The following is a 23837-nucleotide window of genomic DNA, read 5'->3' as shown; positions in this document are numbered from 1 at the left end:
ATCAAATCATATGGTGTGTTGATCACTATTGCATAGGTGGGCACCCACCTGGATATTGGAAACACTTCCTCCTTTCGTGAGCACAAGATCCAGCATCGATTCTTCCCTCGTGGGTTCCGTCACCATTTGTCTGAGCAAGGTACTTTGACAGGCGTCCACAATCTCCCTACTTCTTTCCAATTCTGCAGAAGAGATGTTCTAATCCACATCAGACAAGTTGAAATCTCAACTGTAGCATCTCCGCTTTCATACCAATCTTTTGAATATCTTCTATCAGATCTTTGTTTAGCTTCTCCATTTGTGCCGAAGGTCTGTAGATAACCCCCGTGTGGATACAGGTTCCATCTTCTCTTTCTAGGATGATCCATAAAGCGGCTTCTTTTCCCCAGGTTCCCCACATTTCAGCCGCTCTGGTATTGTCTCTAACATACAGCACCACTCCTCCACCTCTTTGGTCCTCTCTATCCTTCCTAAAAAGATTATAGCCTGGTATGGTCACATCCCATTCCTGGGAATCATTGAACCACATCTCTGTAATAGCAACAGTATCCAAGTTTTCTTCACACATCAGGGCTTGCAGGTCTTGAACATTTTTACTTAGACTACAAGCATTTGTGCTCATTGCTTTCCAAGTGCTTAGTGAGTTTAGGTGTTTTTCTGTATTTAGTTGACCTTTCCTTCTTCCATCATGTTTATTCTGGGGGTGACTTTCTGAATTCCCTTGTTTCCATTTGTCACCCCCACCCTTTAGTTTAAATGTCTAGAAACATACTTTCTGAATTTCTCCCCCAAGGATCCTTTTTCCCGTCACAGAAAGATGTAGCCCATCATTACAGTACAGCCTGTTATTTTTCCACATATTACCCCATGCTCCTATGTATCTAAAACCTTCTTCTTTACACCAAGACTCAAGCCACTTATTGAATTCCACTGTTTTGCGTAAACTTTCCTTTCCCTTCCCCCATGTAGAAATTACTTCAGAAAATGCCACAGTCCCTCCCCAAGCTTCTGGAATGCTCTCTGTGCTGTAAACTTGCTATTATTGCCAGGTCATTTGTCCCCAGGTGAATTACAACATCTCAAGCAGAGATTGTCTTGCAAATGAGGGAAAAGTCTCAACTGCTATGGCTATTATGTTATATGAATGTTCATTGTATAGCCCATAGAAAAAGTCATCACCGACTTGAAAAAACCCTCAATTATTCAGCTTTTTATGCTTTATTTAATTTATATATATCAATGTTCATGCATATCTATTTCAGACTTAAAAACCTGGTGACGATATCAAAAATATATCAAAACAAAATCAAAATCACTTATCTTGTGCCGAAATTTTGAAACGTTTTTTTCTTTTTTTCAATGCTGTATATATGCCAAAGATGTCTTTAAAGAGGCGCTGGATCCAAAAAAATATATATAAATGAATGCACTGGTTCCTACGGTCCCGTTTCGAATATCTTCATCAGGGAACCTGCTTGTTTATGGAACACTGCGCCGTAATCGCTATATTAGCAATGGTCTTCAGACGAAGATCGTATCTTCTAGAAAAGATTTTTGGCGTCCTCACCTGACTTCGACGCCAAAAATCTTTTCTAGAAGATACGATCTTTGTCTGAAGACCATTGCTAATATAGCGATTACGGCGCAGTGTTCCATAAACAAGCAGGTTCCCTGATGAAGATATTCGAAACAGGACCGTAGGAACCAGTGCATTCATTTATATATATTTTTTTGGATCCAGCGCCTCTTTAAAGACATCTTTGGCATATATACAGCATTGAAAAAAAGAAAAAAACGTTTCAAAATTTCGGCACAAGATAAGTGATTTTGATTTTGTTTTGATATATTTTTGATATCGTCACCAGGTTTTTAAGTCTGAAATAGATATGCATGAACATTGATATATATAAATTAAATAAAGCATAAAAAGCTGAATAATTGAGGGTTTTTTCAAGTCGGTGATGACTTTTTCTATGGGCTATACAATGAACATTCATATAACATAATAGCCATAGCAGTTGAGACTTTTCGCTCATTTGCAAGACAATCTCTGCTTGATATGTATTTAGATTACCTAACATAGTAGCAGAGTATCTGTTGTGTAAGTTTGGAATTACAACATCAGCATTTGAAGCCTTGCTCTCTTCTCGGATCACTTTCAGTATTTGGTCGGTACATCTTATCATCTGTCAGCCCATGACAGGGAAGGCTATAATGTCATGCTCCCTGTCTGCCAACACTTGTTCCAATGCCGCTTTGCATGAACTCCCATCTGTGCACCGCGGCACCCCTGTGAGTTTGCCGTGACACACAGTTTGGGAAACGCTGCTCTAACGGAAGCAACAGTTGGATATCATCTGCAGATATGAACACTTGAATATCAAATCCCAAGGGGGATTTAATAAGCAGTGAGGATAACGGTGAGTCCCACTTCATAAATATTTTCAGGACCAGCTGTCTTTATACCAAACACAAAAGGATCTATCTGCCAAAGGGATGAAAGCCACCTAAGATTCAACCCAGATAATCCTGCTATCTCGCATCTGTGTAAAAGGAGGGCTGTTTCCACCAAATCAAGCACAGAAGATTAGTCGAAAGACACAAGAAGAGGGACATTCTTATTCATCCAGTAATGTATCTCATCTATTGTAGTTACCAGCATATTTTCAGTACCGCTGTTCCTCCGAAACTGTTCCTGAACCTTATCAAAAAAAAAAAAACAGATTCTTTCAAATAATCATCAATTTGTGAAACCACAACTTTTTCAATCAATTTAGGCATAAATTGCAGATTTGAAACAGAATGGAAATGTGCCCAAACACCCTCATCTAATCCCTTTTTCTTCAAAATTGGGATAACCACGGCTTTCTGTAAACACTCTGAAAGCCAACCCTGAGATAAGGAAACATTAATAATTCCCAACAACCAAGATAACATAGAGTCTGAAAAATGGTGGAATAATCTAGCTGGGACTGGTTCTAGGGAACAGAAAGAAGTATGAACACCCTTTAGTACACTTTTCCAATCCTTTAATGATAGCAGATGAAAATTCATAAATTTACCTTTCTCTAATGATTCTCCCTCCTTCCTACAAAAATCTCCAACTGTATAAGTGCATCATTTGAAGCCATGCCCATGACCAACCCATGCTCCATCCATGTATACACCCCCACCAGTTATGCATGAACCCCCGGATTTGGGCATGGATCCAAACTGTGCATGCAAACTAATTAGTTAATGCGCTGTTAACAGTCAATTGACATTAACAATTATTGATGTTAATTGGCATTAATTTGGATTTGCATGCGCATCTGTCTGCGCGCTGTTCTATAACACCAGGGGCGTAAATCTCATAGCCTGCAGCTCAAAAGGGGACGTGGCCATGTCAGAGGCATTCCAAAAATTTGGGCAAAGTATTATCGAATAGCACAATTTATTTGTCCAAATTTACACCAGATCTCAGCTGGCCTAAGTGTGAGTATCCTTTAAAAGGTGCTCATTCCGGAGCACCCTCTATAGAATAGTGCTTAGCACTGATTTATTCCAGCATCATTTACTGAATCTGGCCCTATAGCACATAGGCAGTACCATATAGAATGTGCTACCTAGTTTACATTCACGCATAACTCTAAATTATTGACATCTATGAAATGTACAAGTGACATAAACATCTAGGCAATAATTTATAGAATAAACTATTCTCCGAGGACAAGCAGGCCATAATTCTCACAGTTGATTAGCATGATCTCTCATTGCCCAGTCCAGAGCTTTTAAGAAGCTTTAAAAGAGCTTCTGTGGAGTGTAAGGCACTCGCCACAAGATCACAGTTACCGCAGTTGTTTTTCTACAGCATTGAAGGGTGGTCGACTTTTTGTTCTCCTCTTCACACTGCTTGGTCTCAAAAGCTTCCTGAGTGCCTTTTCGGCAGTTTTTTTGTCGTGCCTTGTTTGGCTTCCCTGTTCCTGAATTGTTTTTAGTCATTTTTTTCCTGCTTATAGATTTCTTTTATTTTTATCCACGCCACTGGGCCATTTTGAGGCCTTGACTTTGGCCATGTTCTCTCGTGGTTTTTTTCATGGTGCCTTGCCCCTTTTTGAGCACCATTGAATTGTGTGATTTGGCTATGGAAGTTATAAGATGCCCCTCCATAAAAGAAAGTAAAGACAGGTTGTGCTTTATTATTGTAATAGTTTGTTACCTGAAGGTTTTATTCAAGGGTTAGATGTTTGTAATGTTTTTTAAACAGAATCCCACATACTAGTTTTTGCTTTGGGCTCTACAGAGGAGGTTCCCATAACCTCATGTGGTCACCTTGGAAACAGGAAATCTGTATGTGCTTTCATCATCATGTTCATCGTGTTGTTTTTTTCTATTTCTCTTTCCCTGTCTGACAGGTGAACTTGGACTTGACATCTTTGCTTGACAACGAAGATAAAAAGTCAAAAAACAAGCGGGGAGTCCTGCCAAAGCATGCCACAAACATCATGCGATCCTGGCTCTTCCAACACCTGATGGTGAGACAGCCACCAAATGTATGCTATCTCCTATTACTGGGCACGAGCTGGGTTTCTTGAGATAGCTTTGTGCAACTTGTGAGCGAGTGAGCAAAGAAAGTCTAGACTCTTCTTCACATTCACCTTCACCTACCAGCAACCATTACAGCACGTTTCATAAAGTAATAATCACTACTATCAGTCATAAGAACAATTTTCTTTTTTTTTTTCAGTTTTCTATTTATAAGATAATTCAAATCAAAAAGATCTAAGGGGCATTTTTGATTTGACATCTATGTCTGACTTTGGATGTTTTGCTTAAAATGTCCAAAATCCAAATAGCGAATATAGCAATTTTCGAAACAGCAAAATGTCTATCTTTTTTTTTCTGAAATGGCCACTTGCTAGATGTATTTGTGCGCTGTACATTTATCATTGGTCCATTTTCGAAAAAATAAAATCCAAGTGAAAACACAAAATTAAGCCATTGGGGTGTAGGAGGAGCCAACATTCTTAATACAGTGATTGCCTCTATCATTGCCCATGGTAAAATGCTACTAAGCCGTGATCAAAATGCAATGGTAGTTCAATTTGACCTATCTGCTGCATTCAGCCTGGTCGACTATGATATTCTGTTGTCCAAGTTGAATGATATAGGAATAGAGGAGGAAGTTTTAAATTGATTTAGAGGATTTCTTACCACTCGTGCAAAAAGCAGGTAACCTGTCTATAGGTTGGATCCCAGATTGTGGGGTTCCTCAGGGGTCCCCACTTTCTCCTTCACTATTCAATATGTTGCTCCAACCTCTTGGATTGGTGTTGGACAAGTTAAAGATACCATTCCTTTTGTTTATGCTGATGACATTACCCTGTTTTACCGATAAAGGGGGTTTGGAGCAACACATTGAAAGAGTTGTGAATTTGCGTACATGTTATTGAGGGCTGGATTTCAAGTTATAGACTTAAATTAAATCCAGGAAAAATAAATTCCTTTGGCTAGGTCTGTTTGATGCTGTCAAATTTCCTCTACATTTTTCTATTGGAATAAATATATTCTCATTTGATTTTTGTTGTAGGATTTTGGGTGTGGAGATTGATAGCTTCTTAACATTTTCTAATCATGTAACATCTTTAACCAAGAAGTCATTTCACACACTAAGGAAACTGAGATTAATCTGAAATTATTTTGATTTTGATGTTTAGATTGTTAGTTTAGCTTCTAACCTTATCTAGATTGGATTATTGCAACATCATTTATAACGGTTGCTCAAAGGTGCTTGGAAAACGATTACAACTTATTCAAAGTACAGCGGCACGACTGATATTTTCAGTGGATAGATTTATTTAATTTTTTTATTTATTTGTAGCATTTTTAGGTCTTTTGGTAGTGTATTCTAGGTTTTGATGCAGATATAGGAGAAGCTGGATGTGTAAGTTGATTTGTATTTGATGCCTTTACATGTTGGGAAGTGGAGGGTTAGTTAAGATCTTGCTGATTTATTTGTATTCCGGATTGCTAGGTCTATTAGATTGATCATGTAACCTGGTGAGAGGCTGAAAATTATTCTGTACACCAGGGTGCAGATCTTGAAGGTTTATGCGGTCCTTAATCGGTAGCCAGTGTAGTTTGGAGAAGGGGTTTGGTACTTTCAAATCAGGTTTTTCCAAAAATGAGTCTCGCTGCTATGTTTTGTGATGTTTGTAATTTTAGGATTTGTTCTTTGCGCCCTGCATATATTCCATTGCAGTAATCCACATGGACGAGGACCATGGTTTGGATCGTGTTGAGAAATATGTCTCTTGGGAAGTATTATTTTATGCGTTTGAGTTTCCACATTGTGTGGAACATTTTCTTTGTAGTGGCCTTGACCTGGCTTTCAAGTGATATGTCATGATCTATGGTGATGCCTAGGATTTTCAGATTGTCTGAGATTGGGAGTGATGAGCCCAAGGTGTTGATGGTTGTAAACTGTTCAGTGTTGTGCATCAATTGTTCCTCCACTCTCTGAACTGCCTACTTCTTGCTCTCCACCACTCTTAGATTTTTCATCCCTCTGAACCTTGGCATCTGCTTTATCACTTTTCAGGTCTCTCCTGGCATCAGCATGCTGCTCTTTCTTGGCATTAATCTTGGACTGTAACGTTATGATGGACTTCTCAAAGGTCTTAGGAGTTGCTCTTTGAGAGTATGAAGCAGTGTGATTTTTCCCTGTTTAGTTTTAGCTTAAAGACTGATGCTCATTCTTCCATGTTGTTCATGCTGTTTCTGATTTCGGAGGCGATTTCTGATGGATTATTTTTGAAAGGGATGTAGATTGTGACGCTGTCAGCGTATATGAATGGATTGAGGTCTTGTTTGGATAGAGGCTTGGCTAGTGGGATCATCATTAGGTTGAATAATATGGGTAAGAGTGGTGAGCCTTATGGGACTCCACATTCCACTTTCCAACGAGGGGAGATTTCTAAATTTGACTTGACTTGGTATGACCTGGTGGTCAGGAAACCCTTAATCCAAGAGAATATCTTCCCTCCAATCCCTAGCTTGTCAAGTATTCTTAGTAGAATTTGGTGGTCCACCATGTCAAATGCTCTCAACATGTCAAACTGGAGTAACAGGATGTTTTTTTCCTCTTGTGATTTCATGTTTGAATTTGGTCAGCAGTGTGATTAGTACTGTTTCAGTGCTGTGGTTGAGTCTAAAGCCTGATTGAGATTCATGTAATATGGAAAAGTGGTTGATGTATTCCATTAGTTGTTTGGCTACTATACCTTCCTTCATCTTGGTCGTTAATGGTATTGATGCAACTGGTCTATAGTTTGAGATATTGGGGGTTTTTCTTGGAGTCTTCTGGGATTGGTGTGAGTAAAATGTTTCCCATATCCATGGAATAGTCCTTCATGGAACATGAAGTTTAGATGGAATGTGAGATCTTCAGTGAACTGGTTGGGGTGTGTTTTCATAATGTAGTTAGGACATGTATCTAGTGAGCAATGAGCTGAGGAGAACTTTTTAATGATTTGGTCTACTGTCTCAGTAGACAGGTGGGTGAAGTTTGTCTAGGTTTGTCTGCAGGTGTTTCTCCTGGGTGTGGATCTAGTTCATCTAAGAAGGTTTCTTGATTGGTGTTCTCCTAGATTTTTATGTAAGTTGATGATTTTTTCATCAAAATATTTGGCTAGTTTGTCCACAGGTGGAAGATCTTCGTTCGTTATTGTCACTGATTTGGTGTCTAGTATATTGTTCACTAATTTATATAGTTTCTTCAAGTCCTTATAATCGGGACCTATTTGTTCTTTATAGAATATTCTTTTGGTTTGTCTTTATTTATTTATTAGAATTTATTTACTGCTATTTTGAAGGAATTCACTAAGGCGGTGTACAATAAGAATAAATCAAACATGAGCAATAGACAATTACAGCAGTAAAAATATTCAAATAACAGTGCCTAATAGAACATTTTAATTGACAGTGTGAGGTATAAGCAAAGATGGGACATATAGATAGGTAAGAGAAGTTAGAAAGTAAGGTGACTAATTTAAAGAAAGTTGCACATGAGGTCAGAGAGATGGTTAAATATTATCTCAGCTAGGGTAGGAGTGGATAAACATGTCCTGTTGTAGTTTGTGCAGCCTGTGTCACTCCTTGTGTGTGTGAGTGAGACTAACAAGTTAGTTACTTCTTCCATTAAAGGCCTGGTTGAAGAGCCAAGCTTTCATCTGCTTCCTGAAATAGAGATATTCTTTTGTTAAGCGGAGCCTTTCAGGGAGTGCATTCCAGAGTGTAGGGGCTACTCCGGAGAAGGCTCGCGTTAGGTATCACATCACGTAATGTCTTTTGGAGAGGGTGTGGTAGTGATAGTCCTTGAGAAAACCTTAGTGTCCTTGGAGGTGTTTAGAGGATCATCCTATTCTTCAGGTACTCAGAGCCATTTGCTTTAAGGGCCTTGAAGATCAAACATAAAGTTTTAAATTTAGCCCTGTTTTGTACTGGTAACCAGTGAAGTTTTCGCAAAAATGGTGTGATGTGGTCACGTCGCTTGCAACCTTCTATTAGTCTTGCTGCAGCATTCTGAATCAATTGGAGCTCGTGCAGGCCCTTTGTAATCCAGTCTTGATGGTAACTAGGATAAGGTTTACCTTCTCGATGTAAGCTGTCACAAATAGTAAAAGCATCTCTCGAAGGTTGCTTGGATTTGGGGAATCAAAGTAAGTGTTGAATCTAACTGTATTCCAAGGTTCCTGACTTGTGATTTGAGGGGGCTTTCATACTTCCCAAAAGAGATTTTGATGTCAGGTATGTATCCACTTGTGTTAGGGACCCAGAGAAGCTTGGTTTTACTTGGGTTCAGGGCAAGTTTGTTGTGTTTAGCCCATTCTTGAATTGACGTTAGACAGGTAATCAGTTTATTCAGGGCTGTAGGTAAGACAGGCTCAATGGGTATGAGTAGCTGCACATCATCTATGTAGATGTAGAACCAAGTGTCCATTGACCGAATCAGCTCAGCTAGTGGCTTGAGGTAGGTATTGAACAGAATAGGTGACATTATCGATCTTTGTGGTACCCCACAGGTCAGTGCCCAAGGTGGCAATGAGTTGTTGCCAGACATTATGAATTGTTGCCTGTCTGATAGGATCTGAACCAGGCAAGTACTGTTCCATTGATACCTGTTTCTGTCAGTTGTGCTAGCATGATATCATGATCCACATTGTTAGTTGGTGTTGACCATTGATTTTCATACTTTGATTGCCAGAATGTTTTGGCATCAACTTTCCCTCTTGTTTTATAAGGGGTGCGGCTTTGTGATTGGTGAGTTCCTTTTTCCTTCCAGTAAGGGTCATGTTTAGTCTGAAGTGGTCAGACCAGGGAGGATCTGTCCATTTTTGGTTCTTTATTGAGAATTCTGGTCTGTCATGAATTTGCATGCTAGCAGGTCTAGTTCATGGCTTTTTACGTGGTTTGTGTTCACCTGTGGCCATTAGAATTCCCACAGTTGAAGAAATTCATTGCACTCTCTTGTGCAGTTTGTGTTTTGATCTTCTAGACCTAGGTTAATGTCACCTATTATTAACATGTTTGGGTTTGCTGTGCATATGTTTGATTATATGAAGTCCATGAGGTTTGCCTGGGCTTCTCTCCAGTTTCCCGGGAGTCTCTAGAATATGATGCACCACAGATGATTAAGTAAAAACTTGTCTTTTATTCTGATTGAGGCGATTTCGATTTGCGGTGTTATGGTTTCGGCAATAGTTTCTGTTGCAAAGTGGAATCTTTAAATTAATGCGATATCCCCTCCCTTTTTTTCCTTTTCTGGTCCAATTTACAATTTTATATTCTGGAGGGCAGAGATCTAGGATTATGGGATCTTCATTGCTGTGGATCCATGTTTCGTTGATGAATACTAGTCCTAGGTTTTCCTCCGCAATCCAGTACTTTATGGTATCTGCTTTGTTTACTGCTGATCTGGCATTTATGTATCCCACTTGGAACTCCCTAAGTGGAGGAGTAGCCTAGTGGTTAGTGCAGCGGACTTTGATCCTAGGGACTTGGGTTCAATTCCCACTGCAGCTCCTTGTGACTGTGGGCAAGTCACTTAACCCTCTATTGCCCCATATACAAAATAAGTACCTATAAATATGTAAACCGCTCTGAATATAGCTGCAAAATACCACAGAAAGGCAGTATATCAAGTCCCATTTCCCTTTCCCTAAGCATATTCTATAATGCACTGTGCCTAAATTCTAATGCGCACAAGCAGAAAGGGGCATGGTTTTGGGAGGGGAAGTGGGCGTTCCATGGGCATTCTGAAATTTGTGCATGTAATTATAGAATTTGGCCCAGTGCGTGTGGGATTTACATCACATTTTCATTGGTGTAAATGGAGGTGCATAATTTTAGGCGCTGTAATGTCAACCAAGCATATTCTATGTACTACGCCTAAATCTAGGCACCTCTTAAAGATTACGCTTAGTTGGCACTGTTTTCCGCATGGATTTTTTTGACACCATATATAGAATCTCCCCCATAGTTGCTAAATTCATTGCTGAAGATTTTAACTTTAAAGTCTATGGTTGACCAAATATATCAGATTCAAAATCACCTGCTACCATGGTAAAGCAGTGAGAGCCAATCTTACCTCTGAATTCACCTCTTGCCTCCGATACCAAAGTTGGCACTGCAGAGGTTTTCAATATTTCCAGTGGTCACATGGATTTTATCTCACCAACAGTTTATCTGAATGCCTGCCTTCTCACACATTGGCGCCAGCTCCCACTGCATTGTAGCAGCACACAGCTGCGGAGATGGGAGTCCTGCGGTCCGAGCTAAAATATGGCTCGTTCTCAAAGGATCTGTTGCCCTATGTATCAGTAGGGCCAAATGCCAAAGCAGCCGTGGAACTCTACACTCGACTCGATTGTTGCCCCCTGCATTTGCCATAATGAAAGAAATTAAGGCAATAGGAAGAGACTCCACATAAGAACAATTATCTTAGCAATTAGCTGCCTGACAAATTGCCTTCACTGAATCCAACTAAAAGTATGTGTAGGTCTCCACTGCATTCGTTTTATCTACATTGCTATGGGTGGGATCAAAAAATAACACCCATAGGTTAAATTTTTTAATCTATTCACATTTTCTATACAAAAGTTATGGATTATTGTAATTGCTTTCAGGATATATGAGTTCTTTAAGATTATGGGGCTCATTTTCGAAACAAAAAACATCCAAAAAACGGCACAAACTGTCAGATGGACATATTTTTTTGCCAAAACATCCAAATGGCTATTTTTCCAAAGCCATTTTAAAGAGGTTTTTCTATGCAGTTTGTATGCAGTGCATCCAAATCACAAGGGGGCATGTAAGGGGCAGGATTGGGGCATTCCCAAAACGTGGACGTTTTTCTGCTATAATGAAACAAAGCAAAAACGTCCAGGGCGAAAAGTTAGACATTTTGATCTAGACCTGTTTCAATCACGACTAAGTCACAACAAGGTGCCATAAATGACCAAATGACCACTAGAAAGATTAAGTCATGATCCCCCCCTTACTCCTCCAGTGGTCACTGACCCCCCCTCCCTCCCACCCACCCCCCAAAGATGTTAAAGAAAACATACATATCAGCCTCTATGACAGTTTCAGATCTTATGCCAGTCCTATTAGAACAGGAAGCAGGTCCCTGGAGTAGCCTAGCGGTCAGTGCAGTGCACTGTAGAGAAGGGAACCCAGGCCCATATTCCACTCTAACTGGTACACTTGCAGTGGAAAGTGTGAGCCACCCAAAACCCACCAAAAACCTACTGAACCCATATATAGGTGGCACCTGCAGCCATAAAGGCCATTGTAATGGTGTACAGCTGAGTACAGTAGGTTTTTGGAGGACTTACTATACAAGGGGGTAATGGTGAGATGTGTACCTGGGACCTATTATGCGAAGTCCACTGCAGTGCCCCCTAGGGTGCCTCACTGTTCTGTTGAGTTGTCTGTGTGGCCAGTCTACTAAGAATGCTGGCCACCCCATACATCCCAATGGCTTGTTTTTGTGTGTATTTCCCTTGGGCATTTTTTTTTTTTTTCAAAAATGGTCCAAAAAGATAGACGCACAGAGTACAAAACATCTAGGAAATGGTCATTTTTGAACCAAAAAGATATACATTTTTCTGGTTTAAAAATGATTTTTAGACGTTTTCAGTCAAACGTTCAAAATCAGATTTAAATGTCATATCGAAAATGCTCCTCCATGTTTTGGATTGTTTTTATTATGCTGTTTGTGTATTATAATGTTTTGTTATTTTTGGAGATGGGACATAATTTATTGTATTATTATGTTTTGTTTTTATCAGTACTATTGTAAACCATTTTGATACCCCAGGCAAAGGGTATTTTATCAGATAAGTGGCATTTTTTAAAGGAAATTATTGTGTACTTCTTCTTTGCAAACAGGTTATAAGGTATAAGGTGCCCAATATAAGTGTATAAAGTACCCAAGTATTTTGTCCTTACGCAGATAGTTTAAAGTTCTGCTCAACCCAATGTGTTCACTGCAAAAAAAAAATGCATGTGTCGGATAAAAACTTGTAAGTAGCACTAGCTCACAATGTCTGGTTCTCTGACCCTGAGTGAGCCATTCCTGGTTTTGAGCAATCGCAACTATGGATTTGCAGTACCAATAGATGCTGCGAGGTAAGACTAGGAGTGAATCAGACTGTCAGAGTTGTCCTGGGTATCTTTCCTTTGAAAAAAACTTCTATAGGATATTAACCCAACCCAGACCTTCTACCTTGGGTCCAAGCTATCTCCCCCCCCCCCCCCCCCCCCCCCCGCCTTTTACAAAGCCACACTAGCGGCTGCCAATGCGGTAATGCCACTTTGAATGGGCTGTGATGGCATTGCTGCAGCTTTGTAAAAGGGAAGGTCTGTCTGTTCAGCACTGGACAGTTCTGATACTGGTCTTAGCTTTGTTCCAGGGCTTACCAGCTGAAATGAAATGACCTTACAGTCACTGACCTGTCATGATCTATTAGTTCCTTGGTAGCATCACTGTAAGAGCAGCCAATGGGAAAATAGCTCCATTATTGCTCATTGACATCATAATGAACTACTTGTTAATTTCATGGTAACATCACTGGAAGAGCAGCCAATCGAAAAATGGCTCCAACACAGTCACTACTCTTTGACATCATAACGGACTGACCTATTAATTTCATGGTAACATGACTTGGCTTGTATTCTGTTGCGCGCTGGTTCAACTGTGGCCTCATAATATAGTCCTCTTCTGCTTCTACTCCTTACTCCTAGTTTACTCTTACACTTTTTAAATGTGTATCTCCTTTCCTATTTATATTGTAGCTCCGTTCCTTTGTGGATTTTAAATTGTTTATTGTAACCCTCTTTGATAGTGTTTTCTCCTAAGCAGTATATCAACCTTTGTAATAAATTTAACAAACTTGAAACTTGTCACTGGAGGGGCATCAGTGCCCATTCTTCATCATTATCATACTCTCACACCACTAGCTGCTATATCTGCCTGTCATTATTTTTATTTCATTTTATGTACCTCTTTTACCCATTACTGTTGATTCCAAAACAAATTCCTAGAAGTTACCCTATCTGATTTTTTTTTTTACTTCCTTGGGGATAAACCTTTAAAGAGTCAGTGAGTGTTAAAAAATTACCAGCAAAGTTTAGCTGCTTATTTTAGCTTAACCTAGCTAGTTAGTTTTTCATCTATTTTTTTCTAAAATATAACCCTGGGTTCACAGTCTTTCCCTAGGTGGATGCCTAGTGCTTGCCCAATGGAATAAGAACTGAGTATACAACCAAATGTGTAAATCTCAGGGCCAAGGGCAGAGGCTGGCTTACACCAGAAGGTCAAATAAGCAGTTCAGACTTTTATAACTCTCTCTACTCAACAACTCAGTTGACTCAGCAAGCTTGTTCTGGACCAAATTTTTATTAATCTCTTTAGAGTTAATTATAACATCAACTGTAGCAAGGCATCAACATTTAGAAAAAGTATATACCAAGTCTGTCCTATATTTTGTTTCTATATTTCAGCAGTGCTTTACTCCTCTAGCTCCTGTGGCTTACTACACAATTCTCCCAGTTCTTTCTGCCACTGCAGGGTGCAGAAAGGTTTAGCAAGTCCCTTAATATGATTATCAGTGCTGTTATCAGTTATCACTTAAAGTTGGATGAAACCCTTGATGGGAACCCAGGGAGACTGAGCTCCAATAATTAGGATCCCTTTAGTTGTGGAGGTGAAAAACTCTTTAGTCCTTCAGCCTTAAGACATTTAAGCTCTGAACCACAAGATTTGTTGTTCCAGTGCCTAGTAGAATAGAAGGGATATCGAGAGGAGTCTTTAATCTCTCTAGGGATCCAGACAGGGCATACTTCAATCTATGCTCTTATATGTTTTACTGTAAGTGACACAGCTAATAGGCTTTTTAGCCCAGGTACTATGTTGGTAAGGCAGCCTGGAAGGTTCTCCCTAACTGTGGTACGATCAGAGGCGAAAAAGCTATACCTAAGGTGGCATCTTATGTTTATAGTCAGAGGAGGAATCTGCTGCCTCCAGAGCCTCCCAGTGATTATACTGGACACTCCTTTTGTTCTACCAGTTTTCTGCAACTTCCAGCTCTCTCTGGAGAGTGTCAGAAGGCTGAGAGTTCACCTGAAGGACTGCAGTCTGCCTTCCTAGGTATGAGGTCAGCCAGAGTGTTTTATTATATTGGTGGATTGAAGTAGAAGCACTGAAGGTTTATGCATCACTCCTTACTGCTGAATTCCTCAGGCTGCTGCAGAAATTTAGCTATTTTTAAGACTGCTTTTTGTTTAGCTGATGATACCTGGCCAAGTGTTTATCTATTCTGACAAAGCTCCACCTCTTTTTTTGCCCAGGTAAATCTGAGCACTTTGTGAATTTTGGGATGTAAATTCATCCAGTCTTTGGAGTAAGTTTTTGATAAATAGAAGTTTAGGGGCGTAGTTATCAACATGTTAAGATGTATTATTTTACTGCTAATTTGTTTATGCAGTAAGACCGGTGGGGGGTGGAGTGATCAATGTGGACTATAGTTAGGACAGGTTATTTCATTATTAACCTGGGTTAATGGTAACTAGGTGTCATTGTATACAATGTGACGTGCTGTAATAGCATGAGTTAGTGTAACCCATGTTGGTAACTTCCCCCGTCATTACTAATAACCAGGGTGAACAGTAAAATAAACAGACTTAATGGTAACCCACATTGATAACTTTCGTCCCTTTGCCATTGAATAAAACTCTTGAAGTTAACAGGTTAAACCTTTCACGTGTTGACTTCTGCACTCTCCACAATTCTATTTCCATTTTTTTACCTGATCATATTTCCTTAGGAAAGGCTAAAGGGGTTAGGGCTCTTCAGCTTGGAAAAGAGACAGATGAAGGGCGATATGGTTATGGTCTACAAAATCCTGAGTGGTGTAGAACAAGTAGAAGTAAATCGATTTTTGATATGTTCCAAAAGTACAAAGACTAGGGGACACTCAAAGAAGTTACACGGAAATACTTTTAAAACAAATAGGAGGAAATATGTTTTCTATCTGGGTTTAAAAAAGGTTTGGACAAGTTCCTGGAGGAAAAGTCCACAGTTTGCTATTGAGACAGACATGGGGAGGCAGCTGCTTGCCCCAGGATTGGTAGCATGGAAAGCTGCTAATAATTGGGTTTCTGCCAGGTACTTGTGGCCTGGCTTGGCCACTGTTTGGAAACGGGATACTGGGCTAGATAAACCATTGGTCTGACCCAGTATGGCTACTCTTACGTTCTTATGTACAGTGCACTCCATTTAAGTGCACATCAAATAAGCGCATGCTCTATTTAACTGCAGTACTTCAGTCCCGTTTTTGGCGCCATCAATTTCTATGTGGACAAACTATAGTTTAGTGCACCACTGATAAGTGCAAGATTCGCTTATGTGCATGGTTTAAGACCGCTCCTCTGCAGGAGAGACTCCGCATAAGCGCACGCACGGAATATGGAAGCCGATTGGCTCGTGACAAAGGGACAGTAAATTTGAAATCTCGTTGGTTAACTGCCACAGGCAGAATAAGCGAAAGAATGTTGTTAGAGTGTACACTGGAGTTGGAGTCGTCGCGCAACTGTAAGACTTTAACACTGGCTGAATGAATAGAAGTTCTTAAAAAATTAGAAAACAAACAAAGTCAAGCATCTATTGCTAAAGAATATGGTGTCAATCCCAGTCAAATTTCACATATCTTGAAGCAGAAAGATCAGCTTCTGGAAGACTGGCAAAACAATACAAATCCACACAGGAAACGAAAACGGGTGGGAAAAGCTGAGGATGTAGAAGATGCTCTTCTTCGGTGGATTTCTCAAGTCAGGAGCAGACAGATTCCTGTCAGTGGTCCACTGCTTATGGAGAAAACTAATCAGCTAGCTGAAAGTCTTGAACTAACTGAATTCAAAGCCACTGTTGTATGGTTTGAAAGATGGAAGGAGAGGAACAACATAAAATTCAAGAAACAGCATGGTGAAAAACAAGATTCTGATGACTTTGGTGCTGAAAATTGGGTTGTTTCAGTTCTTCCTACCATCTTGAACGAGTTTGCACCTCGTGACATTTTCAATGCTGACAAAAACGGTCTCTACTTACGAGCGATTCCTGATGGAACACTTGCATTCAAACAAGCCGAAACTACAGGAAGTAAAACTTCAAAGGACCGACTGACGATCCTCCTTTGCTGCAATATGAATGGGAGTGAGAAGTTGGAACCACTCGTCATTGGAAACAGCAAACAGCCCCGTTTCTTCAAGAATGTTAAGCGACTTCCTGTGTCATACGATGCTAACGCAAATTCATGGATGACTGGGGAAATTTGGAAGCAGTGGCTAAAGAAGTTAGACACTAGAGTGCGGTCACAAAAGCATCAGATTTTGTTGCTTTGTGATAATTGCGCTGCACACAGTGATGATGTCAGGCTGTCTAACATCAAGGTGGTCTTCCTGCCACCAAACACTACCTCTCTGATCCAACCTATGGATCAGGGCATAATAGCCAATTTCAGACAACATTATCGGGCTTTTGTGCTACGTCGTCTGATGAGCATTATGGATGACCAGACTGGCAAGGATAAACGTGCTGTTGAACTGGCTCGTAATCTATCACTGTTGGATTCCCTGCATATGCAGAAAGAAGCCTGGAATCATGTTACACAGGCAACCATTGTGAACTGCTACAAGCGGGCAAGCTTTGTTAAGGATGTGGAGAGGGACGAAACAGATGTAAACGCTTCAGATGAACAAGCTATTGACATCCCAGCCGGTGTTACTGAAGAGGAGTTTCATCACTACGTAGCTGTTGATTACGATCTACAAACTGCTGACGACAGCACTGATGTCGAGAAATGCATCTACATGGAGGCAACGGCTGATGATGAAACAGATGATGAAATGAGCAGCGAGGCACATGCTGATGAAATTCAACAACCTCCTGTCACTTTTGCAAGAGCGCTGGAGAGTCTCAACACCTTGTGAGCCTATCTGGAGGCCACTGGATGTTAGTGCTATGACAGGTTTTACCATCTGGCAGATGTAGTCTATGGAACTCACAGACACAAGAGTGTACAGAGGACTATGACTGATTACTTCAAGTAAGCCTAACGTCAGTTAACGGAGACTGTATACTGTACGTATAATAAACAGTACTGTACATATGTTTATCAGATGTCAAGCTTTGGGTCACAACGATTAAGTGCACGCTCCAGTTAACTGCATGTATTCCTTTGGTCCCAGGCCCTTGCACTTAAGCGGATTGCACTGTAGTTGTATCTAAATTCTACTGTGATTCTGAATTCACTGTCAACATGAGAATATACACCGAAGGTGGCTAATTGTAAATGCATTTCCATTGGTAAAGCATTGCTTTACCCACAGAAATGGATTGTTAGTAAAGTGCCTGCCTAATAAACGGGAATATATGGTGCCCAGATTTGCGTGCTCAAGTTTGAGTGTGTGCCAAAGATGTATGTGCAAACTAATTGAGTAACAAGCCCTTAACTATCAATATTTGGGTGCCAACAACCAATTATTGATGTTAATTGGCACATTCAAATTTGCACATACATCTGGCTGCACACTATTCTATAAGGCGTGATGTCTAACTCCCATAATACATATTTCAAAAGGGGCATGGCCATAGGAGGGGCATGGCCATGTCAGGGGTGTTCTGAAAAATTATGCCGGGTAAACACATTTAATTTGGGCATCAGCATTTACACCAGGTGTCATCAGTGTTAGTCTTGTGCCCAAAATTAGCCATGGAAATCGGCACTGCGTGCTGTTCTATAGAATCATGCTTAGCACCACCTTTTTTCCGGCGCCAAATTTTGAGCACCAGTTAAAGAATTCCCTCCATGTGCCATCTGCACTGAAGCTTCTATTGAGGCTATCTTGAAGATGGGGACGAGGAAGGGTTTCCATTTACACACATACTTTTGAAAATGTAATAATGATTTAACTGTGTTAGTGAACTTCCATACAAGTGTTGAATTATAATTTGATGGCATCATGTACCTTATAGGAGCACGCTAGATGTATTTTGTGGCTATATTTTCGATCTTGCCATATGGTTGTATAATGTTACTATCTTGTTTTGTCATCAATAAAATCGTTCAAACATAAAGGTAATAAATAGAAATAAAACAAAACATAGAAAAGAAAATAAGATAATACCTTTTTTATTGGACTAACTTAATACATGTTTACATGTTAGCTTTTAAAGGTAACCCTTCTTCAAATCAGAAATAAGCAAATGTTGATAATTAATAGTATACACACACACACACACACACACACACACACACACGTGAAACATCAAAGCATCCTAATGACTGTCTTCACAAGATGAGAGTGGGGTGGGTAAGGTGTGAAACATGGGAGCTGGGCGGATGACAGACAGGGAGAGATGCATGGTAGATAAGAGGGTGACAATGCAGTAGAATTGTATGACTTATAATGGGCTAGAAAACTCAGATCTTTAAGTCCTGTCTGGTGGGTGTCAAAATATTTAATCGTTCTCAATTCAAAGGTCTTACATTCCTGGATTGTCTTAAAGTTTCCTTTTAGTATTCACACCGTAAAATCATTGATACAGTGTTCTAGTTTTGTAAAGTGCTGTCTCACAGAGGTGACATCCTAGTTGGCACTGGCATTTTTCATATGATGTCTATGTAAATTAAATCTCTTCTTTAGCATCCAGCTTGTTTCTCCAATATAGCACCTTTCTTCACACTTTTTACATTGAATGATATATATCACATTGGAAGATGAGCATGTGAAGGATTCCTTTATGGTGGCTATTTTTCCTTTGTGAATGACTGTGGGCTCCTGTGAAATGTGATGGCGCAATTTGCAGCTGGATATATTGCAAGGATGTGTGCCATTTTTTTCTTATTGAGTTTCTTTCAGGAGCTTGCTTTTCACTAGTTTGTGTTTTAAGCTGGGTGGCTGTCAGAAGGCCAGCACTGGTGGGGATGGGAATATCTCTTTCAGTAGTTCATCCTCCTGGAGTAGTGGCTGTAGATTTTTTATTATTTTTCTCAATTTTTTTATTACTGTAATAGGTTTTCCCTGGGTATTTTAAGGGAGGAGGCAACATTCTTGGAGATTATCTTGGGTTGTAGCCTTTTTGTTTGAAGGATTCAGTCAGGATTTTGAGGTGTTTATATCTGTCTCCTAGGTCAGAGCAGATACGGTGGTATCTTGTGGCTTGGCTGTGTATAATGAATTTTTTTGTATACGAAGTGTGGAAACTGGAGTTGTAGGTTTTCTGTATATAGATGTTTGTATATAGCCATTGCTGATGGAAACTATGGTGTCAAAAAAATTGACTTTATCTGTGGAGCAGTCAATTTTGAATTTGATTGTAGGATGGTATGTATTGAAAGAACTGTAAATTTGTTTTAGAGTTTCTTCCCCCTCAGTCCAAATCATTTATTTATTTGTTACATTTGTATCCCACATTTTCCCACCTATTTGGCTCAATGTGGCTTACATAGTACCGTAAGGTGTTCGCCATTTCCGGTAGAGAAACAAATAGAAAGAGATGTTATGGTCGGATAAGGTTCATGTGTTATAGACACATTGGGGAATCATAGAGAGGAAGAGTTATGCAGTGTCTTTTACAAGCTTTGGTTTCGTTGTGTTGCAGGGTTTAGGCACTTAGGTTGGGTCGATAGGGTATGCCTTTTTGAACAGGTTGGTTTTTAGTGATTTCCAGAAGTTCATGTGGTCGTATTTTAGGGGTTTAGTCTGACATGTATTCAAAAATGTCTCTTCCAGTTCTGCCATAAAGAGGTTAGCATATTGGTGCCCAGCGCCGTGCCCATGATTTGCAGATAGATATCATTGTTAAAGTGGAAATAGTTGTGAGTTAGAATAAATTTGATTAATTTTGTAATAGTTTCCGGTGCGTATTGGTGATCTAGGATGGATGTTTTTAGCAGTCTCTCACATGCAGCTTTGCCCTCTGCATGGGGAATGTTGCTGTATAATGATTGTACATCCATTGTGACCAGAAGGGCAATGTAAAGAAATGCCCATATTTTAACCCAGTAAACTCTGCATCTCACATAGCAGTTGGAAGTACACAGGTGGCCGTCTACGATTTGGCGGCAAGAAATAGGCGCTAGAACAGTGTATGCTTAGCTCCAATTCTATGACAGCACTTTCTAACTGGTCCTGCGGTAAAAAGGGTCCTGCACTAGTGTCAGCTTGTGTTTTTGATGTGCTCTGAGGCTCCCTCTTACTGCAGCTGGTAAAAGGCTGTCCATTTTTGGGAAAAAGAAATGGCTTTGTGGTAAGTGAACCACCCATTGAGATGGCGGTAAGGGTTCCCACGCTAACCCAGTGGTAACAGGACACTTCACGGCACTGCCCGATTACCACCAATTAAGTTCTAGCACTACAAAAAGAATACGAGCCTAAACGTGCTCTGGAGTGCCAAAAATTGGATGCCCTTAGAAAGGCAGGGACAAATCAAACTCGGGTATTACATACCCTGTAAAATGAGTGTATCTTGTTGGGCAGACTGGATGGACCGTTAGGGTCTTTATCTGCCATCATTTACTATGTTACTCTTTGGGGTTCTACATGGAATGTTGCTACTAATTGGGATTCCAGAATCTTCAGAACTTTTAGTACAAGAACAGTGTTGGGCAGACGTCTGCGGTCTGTGCCCTGAGAAAGGCAAAGACAAATCAAACTCGGGTACACATATAAAGTATTACATACCATGTAAAATGAGTTTATCTTGTTGGGCAGACTGGATGGACCAGGTCTTTATCTGCCGTCATTTACTATGTTATGTATGTGTCAGGTCAATGGCTGGTGTAAGTGGGCACACTTGGGTGTGCCAATCTACACACATAACTAACTGATAGTGTTCTCTAAGTTATGCATCTTGGTTGGCGACACGTCCATGCCCAGCCCATGCTCCACTCTTGTGGTGCTATCAATGCATATGCATGCGTCCCTGATGATTATTGGTGCCAGTGCTGCGCACACGTGACACATTCTTTGAGGCACCTGTTAAGTGAATTGCCCCAAAGGAAGGTAGTAGTGTAAACTACATGCAACTACTTTTAACAGAGTTGTGGATACCTGCAACACTCTTCTATGGGTGGCAGTGGGGACAAAAATGGTGACAGAAATCAAAAAGGTGTGGGATAACTATAGAGGAGCCCTATACAGCAAGAAGATAGAATAAAAGTATAGAGTGTGTTTCCACAACAGATAAAACATAATGATTCATGCAAATAAAACAAAAGAAAATGTGTATCTGTCTCTATATATCTGTATCTGTTTATTTATCTATTTATATACATATGTATATATGGTTTTGGATAAGGGGGTGTGTGAGGCAGGAACAAGGGACTGGTGGGGTTAGGGGCAGGACCTAGGTATTGTTGAAGAGCGGGTAGTAGGGGCAAGGTGCTAAGAAAAGAAAACAGCAACTGGAAAAGAGAGAGTTTTGGTAGAAATTAACCCAATAAATTAGATAAGAACTGATGGGGAAGAAGGAAGGGTGAAATCTAGCTATGAGTGGATAGAGAGGCAGAGAAGAGAGAAATAGAGAAAAGATGAAAGGGAATGATCAGTGTCAGATCTAGGAAAACAGGGAAGAACGCACAAGAACATAAGAGTACTGGGTCAGATCAATGGTCCATCTTAGTATCCTGTTTCCAACAGTGGCCAATCCAGGGCACAAGTACCTGGCAAGATCCCATGCTGCTTAACCTTAGGGTAAGCAGTGGCTTATCTCAGGTCTAACTTAATAATGGTTTATGGACTTTTTCTTCAGGAATTTGTCAACATTTTTTAAACCCAGCTACATTCACTGCATTTACCACTTCCAGAGCTTAACTATATATTGCATGAAAAAATATTTTCTCCTATTTATTTTCAATGTGCTACTTTCTAACTTCATAGAGTGTCCCTTAGTCTTTGTACTTTTTGATGGAGTTAAGTCGATTCATGTTTACTTGTTCCACTCCAGGATTTTATAGATCTCCATTATATCTCTCCTCAGCCATCTCTTCTCCAAGCCGAAGAGCCCTAACCTCTTTAGCCTTTCCTCATGTGGAGGAGTTCCATCCCCTTAATCATTTTGGTTGCTCTTCTCTTTACCTTTTCAAGTTCCACTATATCGTTTTGAGATGCAGTGACCAGAATTGCACACAGTACTCAAAGTGCGGTCTCATCATGGAGCAGTACAGACACATTATAATATTCTCTGTTTTATCCTGTATTCCTTTCCTATTAATTCCTAACATTTTGTTTGCTTCTTTGGCCGCCACATGCTGAGTAACAGATTTTTAACCTATTGTCTACATTGACACCTAAATCATTTTACTCGATGGTGACTTCTAATGTGGAACCCAGTATCATGTAGCTATAATTTGATTATTTTTTCCAATGCGTATCCATTTGCACTTGTCCTCATTATATTTCATCTGCCATTTGCCCATTCTTCCAGCCTCCTGAGGTCCTCCATTAAAGTCACACAAATCTGCATGTAATTTCATAACTTTGAATAGTTTTGTGTCATCTGCAAATGTAATCACCCTCACTCATTCCCATTTGTTGAAAAGCACTGGTCTCAGTACAGATCCTTACAGCATGACACTATTCACTTTCTCCCATTGAGAGAATTGACCATTTAACCCTACACTCTGTTTTATATTTTTTTTAACCAATTCCCAGTCTACAAAAGAACATTACCTCGAATCCAATGACTTTTTAATTTTCTCAGGGTTGTCTCATGAGGGACTTTATCAAAAGTTTTCTGAAAATCTAGATACAGTGCATCAGCTGTCTTACCTTTATCCACATATTTATTCACGCCTTCAGAAAATATAGCAAATTGGTGAAGCAAAACTTCCTTTGGCTGAACCCCTGTTGACTCCAAAAAGTATTTAATAATTGTATTATTCTTTCATTGTGTCTATGTCTATACTTGTTCATTTTACTATTGTTATGCTGTTAACAAAATTGTAAGTTTGATGTTAAACTGTACCTACTGTACACCGCCTTGGGTGATTCTCTTCATAAAGGTGCTTAGTAAATCCCAATAAATAAATAAGTTTGTATCATTTCTCCTGGCATTGACCTCGACCTCAGACTTACCAGTCTGTAGTTTCCCAGATCTCCAGTGGAAATTTTCAGGTACTGTGGACAATTTTAATGGCAGGTTATAGAATAGCTATGGTGTATCTGCAATTTCATTTTTGAGTTCTTTCAGTACCTAGGGGTGAGTACCATCCAGTACAGGTGATTTGCTGCTC

The 23837-nt window shown here is 39.9% G+C and overlaps 1 protein-coding gene across 7 annotated transcripts in view; it reads left to right on the top strand.

Annotated features, from left to right (window-relative positions):
• The window catches only part of PKNOX2 (PBX/knotted 1 homeobox 2), a 765290-nt gene that overhangs the window by 690677 nt on the left and 50776 nt on the right, over window positions 1–23837 (top strand). For 4 of the 7 annotated variants that reach the window (XM_030220833.1, XM_030220829.1, XM_030220832.1 and 1 more), the window contains one exon: window positions 4395–4532. The exons of 1 other annotated variant lie outside the window; for it this stretch is intronic. In XM_030220833.1, the coding sequence (XP_030076693.1) occupies window positions 4395–4532 (138 nt within the window). The remainder of the gene's footprint in view (window positions 1–4394; window positions 4533–23837) is intronic. 2 more of the 7 variants (XM_030220835.1, XM_030220834.1) reach the window with 1 other exon arrangement.

The sequence above is a fragment of the Microcaecilia unicolor genome, chromosome 12 (assembly GCF_901765095.1).
Source record: "Microcaecilia unicolor chromosome 12, aMicUni1.1, whole genome shotgun sequence".
Lineage (NCBI taxonomy): Eukaryota > Metazoa > Chordata > Amphibia > Gymnophiona > Siphonopidae > Microcaecilia > Microcaecilia unicolor.
This window is presented reverse-complemented; position numbering and strand designations above follow the sequence as displayed.